The sequence below is a fragment of the Delphinus delphis genome, chromosome X (genome assembly GCF_949987515.2).
Source record: "Delphinus delphis chromosome X, mDelDel1.2, whole genome shotgun sequence".
In the NCBI taxonomy this organism is placed as follows: Eukaryota; Metazoa; Chordata; class Mammalia; order Artiodactyla; family Delphinidae; genus Delphinus; species Delphinus delphis.
The window spans coordinates 30,002,274-30,014,347 of NC_082704.1; the positions used below are offsets into that span (position 1 = coordinate 30,002,274).

The 12,074-nt window shown below is 36.2% G+C and overlaps 1 protein-coding gene across 1 annotated transcript; it reads right to left on the reverse strand.

Annotated features, from left to right (window-relative positions):
- Positions 1-4,236: 4,236 nt before the first annotated feature.
- Positions 4,237-9,651, reverse strand: LUZP4 (leucine zipper protein 4). Its single transcript, XM_060001989.1, is given in 4 exon segments — positions 4,237-4,488; positions 4,490-4,858; positions 8,285-8,400; positions 9,552-9,651. Coding segments are annotated over 4 exon segments (837 nt in total).
- Between the last annotated feature and the right edge of the window lie 2,423 nt (positions 9,652-12,074).

A 12,074-nucleotide genomic window follows, 5' to 3' on the forward strand; every position in this document is an offset into this window, starting at 1 on the left:
CCCTGTTGCTGCGCTCTCCTCCGCAGCTCCGAAGATGCCCCGAAAGTAATAAATTTTTGATAGTAAAATTTAATAGAAAGGTAGGAACTGAAGTCAGATTCAAGAAATGAATGGACAAATAGAAACACCTGTGAGGTTTTAACTGTATCTGGAAGCCTGTTAGAGGTTTTGTTCCTATTTAAAGAATATTCGTATTTGCCCCTATATTCCAGTGGGGATTTCTCACTTCACATTGAAAATCCCTTCAATAATGAATGAGTGTGTATACATACATATATATGTATGTGTGTATATATACATGTGTGTATATATATATTTATATATATATATTGAATCACATAAAATTAATTAGAATGTAAGAACTTTTATGGTTATCATGTTAATATTGCCACAATGAACACTGAAGGAATGATTATAATAAGTTTATATAATCATCATCATAGTAATGATAAAATAATAGGAATTCCAATGTATAGAATACTTACCACAATCCTGTTTCTAGCCTAAAATGTTTACATATATTTCAATTAATCATCACAACAACCTAAGAGGCCAATATTGTTCCCATTTTGTAGCTGAGAAAATAGGCTCAAAGGAACTTGACCAAGGTTCCTCAGCCACCATGTTTCATCAAATCTAAGATACCATGATTGTAACATGTACTGTTATTTTATGTACCACTAAAAAGATTTTAAGTTTTCAATTTAACTATACCATTAAATGCAAGACATTTCCTGATTTCAGAGATATTGAAAACTGAAAAAAAAGCATGTCTTAGAATTGATTAAATATGAAATTAAGTGGTAGAAACATGATTCTATCCAAGTGTGAATCGGAAGCCCCTGTCATTAGCTACTAGACCATAATACTTAGATTTCTTTAACCATCTCATAGATATCTTTCATTCTAATCTCATTCACAGGGGAACAAAACTAAGATTTACAAAAGGGGAGGTGACTTGCTCATGGTCATCCACACAGCTACTAAGGGGATTAGCCAGGCAGGGAAGCCAACTCTCTGAGACCCAGACTAGACCGCTTTACAGTATATCACATTACTATTTAAGCTAGCCTGTCTTTTCCTGCAGGTAGAAGTACTGGAAGAAATACCAGAGTGTCATGTGTAGGGATAAATATTAGGTGTTTCAGGTAGGAGCTACATCTACTCAATTTCATCTAAACACTTATGTCAAACACACATGTTCTGTATTAAAGATGAAAGTTGCCAGCAAAATGGACTTAATTGGCTTGCTCAATATACTATTTACTTCATTTCTTGTAATTGCTGTTCATAGATCTTCAGTAAATAAATAGTAAAATAAAGACAATATTCTGAGGATTCAACGGTTGTAAAAGATTGTTTAAAATATTAAGTACGTGCTACAGGTAAGTTTTATTTGTATCATTCTTTCTCACTTTTGTCTAGTGCCCACTTAGAAGCTAAATAATGTAAGGTAGGATGGGGGGTAATGGAAGAGGAGCAGGAAACTTTTTTGTGCAAGCAATTATCCAAAAGGCTGGAAACACTTGACTCATGAAGACATGTATGACATATGTGGCTTCTTCCTACATTTGATGTTGGTAAACAGGTTTTAAAATATATTAATCATCAATGTAAGTAGATGCCAACAAAGACACAGGAAGAAAGCCTATTCAAATGAAAATCTGTAAAATCACACAGTTTCTCTGCTATATATTTGAAAGTGCTGATACTTACACTTGGACTCATGTTCATTGTATCATTTCTTTGCTGCATCTGTTTCTGTAAGTATTCACTCCAATTTTTCTTTGCAAAAGTCCTGATATGAATCATAAATGGTGATATTTTAAAAAGCAATCATTTATTTTGAAAGATCCAAAGATCTGATTTGTTGATTATAATCAGATTTGAATTTACTTCAAGAATTACTTTGAATGATGTAGTGGTAATGAGATATATCAGTTATCACTCTATAATTGGAGTTTAAACGGCAAGCACTCCAAAACTAAGCACCTCATTTTCTCTGAAGCTATTTTCTGTGTTTAGAAAAGCTTTCATCAGGTAGACAGCCCAGCTAATGCAAAGATATACAGATTTTGCCACTCATTTCTTGTAAGCTACTTAGCTGAGGTTACGAAGAAGTTTTTCTTTTGTTAAGCTTTACTATTTACATATTACTCTAGCCAAGGAAAACATCTGACTGTGGATATAATTACCAAATCAGGAAAAAGGAGCAAAAGCTGAAATTGTTATCAGGTATCTTGGGGGCGTTAAAAATACAAATTCACACCTTGTTTACAATAATAAATCCTCTTTAGAATTTTAAAGAATCATACTGGTTTTTCAAAATTGAAAAAAGTCATTGTAAGTCCCCATAAATAAATAATATTCCGAATATGCTACCATATTTTATTCCAGATGCTTGCCTAGTTACCTGTCTTTTGTTCAGACCACATTGGGCTTCTACATTGGTGACTTATTTTTTTTTTTAAGGTAGAAATGCCTTAAAAATTAAGGCAGAAGTTTAGCATTTCTGGTTTGTCTTTTGGTGAAGCTAGCCTGAGTGGTGCATAAGCCAACTCCAGGTCTTAAGGATATTATTAAACCTAACTGGTCAACATATATATATATATATATATATATATATATTAGAATGGAAAGTTATGGAGTAGAAGAATTAATCTCCAAGGGATCAATTATCAAAGTATATTAATTTTCTGTACTTTATGTGTTCTTTAGTAAGAGTTCTACATTTGATAACTTTAACCAAGCAAGAATTACTTACTTGTGCTAAGGATACAAAAAAAATTATAATAATAGAAGATAAAGGAGAAAAAACTGAGCAGAATTGTTCATTATATTTTAAAATGCACTTGTAAAATGACAGAATATGTCATTGGAAAACAGTAAGTGGAATTTCAGTGCCTTAGTGGAAGTGTTATACCACTTGACAAACAAAAATGGATGTGTAAAATGAAGCAAAACATGAAAATCCCTGATAAATGTAGAAATAATTGCTTACCATCAGTGTTAAACATATGTTAATTTTTTTATAGGAAACTGTTTGTATACTGCTAATATAAGTAGGGTGGGGCCTTTAGCATTAAAACGGTGCCTACATCAGACATTGTCTATATACACAATAACCCACATATACATTGTGGAAATAATTTTTTTAGCTGAAAACTGCAACTCTATGCAGTTAATATGACCTAAAGTATTTGACTAGACATTTATAGGCAATGCAAAATGAAGGCAATCACTGAGAAATTTAAATTAAAAATAATGTTTTTACTCAATTACCTAGCCAATTACAATAAAAATGTCTTGAGGTTTTTAAAACTCAAACAATCTGCAATACTATTAAATTTCTCTGGTCCTTTTGTTAGGGCGGACAGACCTAGCCTAACAGTTTTATAAGGCAATAGTGAATATACACAATATTCAAAATATATTTAGGTTAGGGTTGCAACTATGCATAAGCTAGACCTCTCCTATGTTCTGATTTGTGGAAAGCAGAAAAGTTCAGCTGCCCGAAGATACACCTATTATTTGTCTGCTGAGGGCTCCCTGAAGACTCTTTAGAAAGGAGGTAGAGGAGGGAAACAGAGGAATTCATTATCAGAGATTATATATTATCAATCTAGCATAGTTCATTGTTAGATTAGCTAGCCTAGCAGGTTGGAAGGTTCAAAGAGAATGGGACACTGAGTCAATATACTTTGATTGTGGGAAAGGCTCAGTAGGAAAGATTGAGTACATTGGAGCTCTTCCAGGGAAGCTGACCTAGATGGAACAACTTAATTAGGGTAATTAGGAAACTGGATGATAGCTAGAGGGCATCAGTAAGTTGAAAGAATATTGATGCCATGAATACATCACCTCTATTCTATTAATATCTTTGTCCCAGTTCAATTCTGTTTCAACAAATACATATTTAGCCATTAAAATATAGATATATAAAGCATGCCTTTACATTTCCATATCACTCAACACATTAATAGTTAAGTACTCATTGTTTTTACCTGTTAAATTCAATTTCTACTGATGAGTATCTTTTATATCTCCGTGATTGGTCATGAGATCTCTCTGATTGACCATGAAATCTCCCTGTTTGGCCATAAGATCTCCCTGATAGGACATTAGATATCTTTGAATCGTCATGAGATCTCTCTGAGTGACTGTGGAATCTCTCAGAGCAGTCAGGCGATCTCTCCGACTGGTCATGAGATCTTTCTGTATAGCTACGAGATCTCTTTAATTGGCCATGAGATCTCTTTGATTGACCATGAAATCTCTCTGATCGGCCATGAGATCTTGCTGATCGACCACGAGATCTTTCTGATCGACCACGAGATCTCTCTGATTGGCCACGAGCTCTTTCTGATTGACCACGAGATCTTTCTGATTGACCATGAGATCTCTCTGATTGGCTACAAGATCTTTCTGATTGACAATGAGATCTCTCTGCTTGGCCATGAGATCTTTCTGATTGACGATGAGATCTCTCTAATTGGCCATGAGATCTTTCTGATTGACGATGAGATCTCTCTTTTTGACCACGAGATCTTTCTGATTGACGATGAGATCTGTCTGATTGGCTACGAGATCTTTCTGATTGACGATGAGAACTCTCTGCTTGGCCATGAGATCTTTCTGATTGATGATGAGATCTCTCTTTTCGGCCATGAGATCTTTCTGATTGACGATGAGATCTCTCTGCTTGGCCATGAGATCTCTTTGAGTGGCCTCGAGATCTCTCTGAATAGTGTTGATTTTCTTCTGATTGGCCTTGAGATCCTTCTGATTGATGTTGGTTCCTCTCTGATTGGCCTTGATTCATCACTGCTTGGGCTTTAGAATTTTCATTGCACTTCTCCTGCAAAGAACCGCAATTTTGAAAAACAAATGAAACATATACCCTATTGATTTCATTAACTCATAATGATATTTTATTAAGCCCATTTCTATGGGAAACTCTTTTTTTAGAATTCCACTGCCTCTACTTTTTTTTTTTCTTTTTTGCGGTACGCGGGCCTCTCACTGTGGTGGCCTCTCCCGTTGCAGAGCACAGGCTCCGGACACGCAGGCTCAGCAGCCATGGCTCATGGGCCCAGCTGCTCCGTGGCATGTGGGATCTTCCCGGACTGGGGCACGAACCCGTGTCCCCTGCATCGGCAGGCAAACTCTTAACCACTGCACCACCAGGGAAGCCCCACTGCCCCTACTTTTAAAGACTAAACAGTTTTCAGGACTAATATGTAGAAAGCTCTGATCTCTCATGGCATTGGCACAAAGAATATTATGCATATAAAACTTTAATAAAATGTTTTAAATATGGAAAATTAACTGCTTTGTGAATTTGAATATATTCCAAGGTCATACTCTACCTACCATTTTCTGGATCTGTGTTTTACCTAAAGAAACAACCAATTCTTTGACTTTATAGTTGAGAGACAGAATATTTAATATTTTGTAGCACAAATCCTTAGAACCACAAGAAAGTGTTCAAAATCATACTATTTATTCTTCACCTGTTCAGAATCAGGTGAAAAAGAAACTATCAACTAACACAATATTGTAAATCAACTATACTTCAATTTAAAAAAACTTACAATAAATTATCTATCTCTTCTATATAAATTAATACTTAATTCTAGAGGGAAAGACAAATAAGTGAGGGGATAGGTAGCTATAAAGAAAGCAGAAGGTAGGCTTAATACTGTTAAAGTAAACTGGCCTGACAACAACTCAGTCTTTCTACCTTTTCACTTTTTAAATCAAAAGGGCAGTGGAGTGAATCAGTCAAATGGAAGTAATGAAACCCTTGACAAATCTCTATGATGCTACATAAATGTAAGTGGACAAAGTCATATGGACCATGCTAAGAAATCAAGCTTTCCACTAGCAAATAGTGCCTGGCAAACAAAATATGCCCTAGCTCTGACATTGTGACTTTGTAGTATAACACTACCAGAAGCTGAATGCAACTATTAAAAGGAAGGGGAGGTATTGGTATAAAGAATATTATTCACATAAAACTTTAGTAAAATAAAAAATATGACAAATCTGCTGCTTTGCTAAAGCATAAAGCCATAGTCACACTCCAGATTTTCTACTGTAAAACATAAATAAGGAGATTGGGTGGAATGCACATGTACATTTTCTTTTCTAAGTGACTAGTGTTGGGAACACGGTGGGTCAGCAGGAAGGATTGAGACCTATCTCTTAAAGACCCATATGCATCCAAGTACCTTTCCAAAGGAACTTGTGGTCTTTTTGCAAATGTTTATATAAAAACTAATTTCGTCAAATTGGATACCACAGATTTCTACCTTTAGAAAACAACAGAAATTATCAAAAACAGAAACTTTCCTTATAAACAACAGAAACTATCAAAAAGAGTTGTGTTGAATAAATACAATCGTGTTTTACTGATATTAGGATTAAATCTTGTGAAATACAAAGCTAGCTTATTAGAATTTCAAAGCATGATTGAAAGCTGTAATTGTTATTCAATTTATTAGTAGAATAATTATGTTTACATTTTATCACATTTCTATATTGCAGAGTACTTTTTTCCAGTGAGTTCTGCTATAATGACAGTCTCAAATGTCTGAAAAGTATGAGAAATAGAAAGATGCTTTCAGGGCTTCCCTGGTGGCGCAGTGGTTGAGAGTCCGCCTGCCGATGCAGGGGACATGGGTTCGTGCCCCGGTCCAGGAAGATCCCACATGCCGCAGAGCGGCTAAGCCCGTGAGCCATGGCCGCGGAGCCTGTGTGTCCAGAGCCTGTGCTCCACAACGGTAGAGGCCACAACAGTGAGAGGTCCGCATACCATAAAAAACAAACAAACAAACAAAAAAACCTCTAAAAGAAAGATGCTTTCAATTTGAAAATACTATTTTACGATATTCTTAGTTCATTTATGCGTTTCATACTGTAACGTAAGCTCATGTCCTTCTTTCCAAACTTTATCAAAAACTTTCTCACCTTACAGATTAAATACCATCTCCTCCGTCAAACTTTCACAAATCCCCTTAATCAGAATGAATTGCTGCATCCCCACAATATATAACTTATAACCCTGTTAGAACATGTATTGTAAACTGCCTGGCATTAAATTTCTTTCTTATCTTTCTTTCCCACCACCACATATAATATTTGAAGCAGGGCTGTTCTGGTACCTTGCATAGTGCCTAGAATAGACATTTAATTAACATTTGCTAAATCAATCCTCTAAATATTTGAATATGCAACATGTTCTCCTTCCCCCCAAATTTGCATTTATATAATTTGGCAAAAATGGTTTAAGCTCCCAGAATCAACATTTTTTACTAAATGACCACATAACACTTTAAGAAGAATCACTTTATAGGGCAAGCTGAAACCGTAGTATCAATGTTAACTTATGAATCTGGATATGAGCGCCTCTAAAATTTCTGTCCAGTGACTGGCTCATCTATACAAGTTTAGAGGTGATGGATTTACCACCATAAAATGTACAACTATAGTAAGTCCCATCTGTTGGTTCCAGAGTTTATGTCATACACTAATGTCATCTGACTTTTAGTTTTTACAATTCTTTCACAAGTCTACTAAAACTGTTTTTATACTAAAACTTAAGATCAACAACTCTTATTATATAAGGACAAAAATGAGAATGATTATACAAGACAAATCATGAAAACAGTCATCTCTTTTGGCATTTTATAAATTCAAAATTTCTAGCAGTGATTGAAAATAGCAAAAATAAATGTTTATTAAAACAGTTACAGGGGCTTCCCTGGTGGCGCAATGGTTAAGAATCTGCCTGCCAATGCAGGGGACACGGGTTTGAGCCCTGGTCTGGGAAGATCCCACATGCTGCAGAGCAACTAAGCCCGTGTGCCACAACTACTGAGCCTGTGCTCTAGAGCCCGCGAGCCACAACTACTGAGCCCATGTGCCACAACTGCTGAAGCCCGCGTGCCTACAGCCTGTGTTCTGCAACGAGAGAATCCACTGCAATGAGAAGCCCACTCACTGCAACGAAGAGTAGCCCCTGCTCACCACAACTAGAGAAAGCCCGCACACAGCAACAAAGACCCCACACAGCCAAAAATAAATAAATAACTTAATTAAAAAAAACAGTTACAGAGGAAAAATCAATTAACAAATATTGAAGTTAAATTATGCTTCAGGCAGCATGGGGGAGTACTAAGAAACAATCCCCGCTCTTAATAGAATTTTAAATAATCCTTAATATTAAGAAATATATTAAATTTAGGACCTTTATATTGGTTAATTCTTGGTATTTATTTACCTGCTTCTTTAAAGGCTGCCTGTTTAAAGAGCTTTGTCCAGACTTGAATCCAAAAGTTTCTCCGTTTGGCTTTTCATCATTTCTTTCCTCAACGTTGTTTATGAATCTTGAGTATCCTTTAAAAAATAATTATTTTCTGTATTTTCAGTCAGTAAATTCAACATATCTTTCAGAAGTAATACCTGTGATCTCATTGTTTTCAAGCTATGCACTGGTATTTGCAAAACTTTTGATATTTCATTAATCTGATATCACCTGAGAGTCTCGGTGAACTCTAGAACAGTCTTTGCCATACTATTTCTATTTGTATACCTTAATATAGTAGTCTTCTCTGTATACAGCACCTCAAATTTGGTTTCATATGCCACCAAAGTTGGACATATTATCTGAAATTCATTGAAAGAATACTCTAATAGAATAAAGAGAGATGCAGAGAAACTGTTTTGTATTAATCATGTGAATATTTGCCTCAACCATCTGCTTTGATCTGGGTGTAAAGACAGCTTAAGGAATGATCAGAGAATATAGTTCTCCAAAGGCTCACGAAGATCAATTTTATGTTTAGTCAGAAACATGAGATTGGCCCCCTTACCATTCTTAGCAGCTTTGCCCCTATAATAACCACCATCCCTCCTTTTCTCAGAAACTGCTAAGCCACTGAAGGATTCAAACAAATACTGTAAGGAACATGGGTAGACAGCTGGAAGGGGCTCAGAGTACACACAATGTCAAGACGGTTCCAACCTGTTCACTAGACCATGGAGATCATTAATTGTTGAAAAGAATTCTCTACTATGGCGATACACAGCACGTTCACATTAAAATATGCACACTGCATTGACCAATGTGATTAGGGATACAAAAGTCTTTCTTCATGTTCTTCTGCACTCTCTTTGTCCTACAGCATTTATTTTTTCAAAATGTGGATGCCATGGTGCTCAGGCTATTAACCATACTCTTAACCCTTCTGTATTGCCTCCTTAAAGTGGAACTGGACCATCTAGACACGCTTGGGAACAAGTACAAAACATTTCTCATTCTTATCCTGCTCTCTCTTAAGGAAGTAACTCATATAAATTAAAAATTTTGTTTTCATTTGTCATGGCATAAATTTTTACCAATCCTGTATGCATACATTTCCAGGAAAGATAAAACTAGCAACACAGTGCAACTTTAGAACACATTCCAAATTTGTGAGTTTGCTTTCCCAGTTACTCACAAATATTTCAGACTCTTTTTACCACGTGTGATTTTTTGTATACTTTACCTCTCTGCTGGTGATGCTTATCAGCATTTGATTGCTGTCTTGAAACTGAGGTATTTTTTTTATCGTTCTGTGTCTCATTCTTTATTTCTTCAGTATCCATACCTATCTTTCTAAGTATTATAATGTCATCTGTATTAGAAAACACAGAAAAAAATAAAGACAATGAAAAAAGCTGAATTACAACAATGTGTCTCAAGAGAATAATCTATATTCTTACCTCATCGTATTTTAGAATATTTAAAAAATTGGTAGCCCTGAAAAATAACACTATAATAATAATGAACTTGTAAAACCATAACAAAGATCAAACAATGCAGACATTTTAGGGTTAGTTTCCTGGAACAATAAAGAGAAAAATTCCTGTTAAACAGATTTATAGTAACTTCATTTATGCAAAAATAAAATGCTCTCAGAATATAGTAGCTTAAGGGGGAAATCATTTAAATAAATGATTTTACTAAACGTTATTTTAGTTTCAGAGAAATGTAGAGCAGTAGTGTCATCCCTATATGTAAGATGACACTTTTGTAAGACTATATGTAAGAGCTAGATAATTAGTTGCATTTATTTTCTTGAAAAGTAAGAAAGAAAACAAGGGCAATGGACATTCACATGAGATACCAAAGAGGTGAGGAACCAAGATTAGTGTAATAGTAGGAAGCAATCAGATTTTACTTTGCAGTCAGGCATGTTCTTATGCACTCATGTGAAGAGCACTTACATGGCATGATTTGAAGGATGAGAGACAGGTACCACCTGCTCTAAAGTATCTCTCCTAAACTCTGGGATAGAAAGGTCTAAAGGTTGGATGTTTTATCGGTGGACCAAAGCTTACTTAGGTCAAGGTATCTTTAGAAATAAGCACAAGTTAGGCATTTGGAAGGACCCAGTGAAACTAGAAGAAAGAGGGGGAGCTGAGATGGGTGCAAAGAGGAAACAGATACCAAAGATTAACCACTCCTTTATTATTTTGCTTAATACTAGTCCTACCTCAGGTCTCCAAAAACCTGATTCTGATTTTCTTTGAAATAGTTGATACTTCCAAAGGTAAAAATCAGGGTAAAGCCCAATAATCAACTGAGTATCATTTCTTGACTATCCTATTTTAAGCCTTTGTTCTGTCTGTCTCTCAGCAGCCATCGGCTGTAATATTTCCTGCAGACATAGTCTTTAATTTTCTGTTCCTTGTATTCTTTTTTTTTAATTTATTTATTTTTTATTTATTTGTTTTTGGCCAAGTTGGGTCTTCGTTGATGCGCATGGGCTTTCTCTAGTTGCAGCGAGTGGGGTCTACTCTTCATTGTGGTGCTCAGGCTTTTCATTGTGGTGGCTTCTCTTGTTGCAGAGCAAGGGCTCTAGGCACACGGGCTTCAGTAGTTATGGCACGTGGGCTCAACAGTTATGGCCCAAGGGCTCTAGAGAGAAGGCTCAGTAGGTGTGGCGCACGGGCTTAGTTGCTCCATGGCATGTGGGATCTTCCCAGAGCAGGGATCGAACCCGTGTCCCCTGTATTGGCAGGCAGATTCTTAACCCCTGTGCCACCAGGGAAGTCCCTGTTCCTTGTATTTTTTATGCATTCTCTTTTCTTTTTAATTTTTCTTCTGTTGTTTCTCCTGTATTCTACATTTAAAATCTGTACAAACCTCTGTATAGACTTTTTTCTCATTACCTTACAGTCGACCCTTTATCAACATGAGGGTTAGGGGTGCTGACTCTCCCTGCAGTTGAAAATCTGCATATAACTTATAGCCATCCCTCCCTATACATGGTTCTTCTGTATCCATGGTTCCTTCATATCTGTGGCTCCGCCTCTGTGGATTCAATCAACCAGAGATGGTGTAGACTATAGTATTTACCATTAAAACAAATCCAAGTATAAATTGTGAACAAAGAATGTTGCCTGCCATATCAGTAAACAAAGGATGTTGCTGCCAACTAGCCATCAGCTACTGCAGCCTCCCTGTGCACCCTGAGGGGATCCAGGATAGAAAACAACCCCAGATACTGGCCCTAGATAGTTAAGGTGCATATCAAAGGAATCACTTCAATGAGCTCAGATTCTTGCATCTTCCCATATATAGAAAAGTGCTAAATTCATTAACAGCAGATGGCTGGTTTTCTTTAATTAACTTTATTATCTTTTGATTAATTTAATTATCTTAATTAGATAATTTAATTAATTATCTTTTGAGTTTCCAACTGCCTGTTTTTTCCATATATCCAGGCTCCTCCCTTACCTCTTTGTTACCAAGTCCAAGCTCCCTCTGCTTCCCGCACAACAGGCCAATAAATCGGGAGACAAGGTGCTGAGGCAAGGAATAGCGACTTTATTTGGAAAGCCGGCAGACCAAGAAGATGGCGGACTAGGGTCCCCAAAAAGCCATCTTATCTGGATCTGAATGCCAGTTTCTTTTATAGAACAGAGAGGGAGAGGAGGTGAGGAAGTAAAGTAAAAAAGCCATTTATCTTGCAAAATAGGAGGGGATGTGTTAATTTCTTCTTTTCTGCAGCCATTCACAGGTG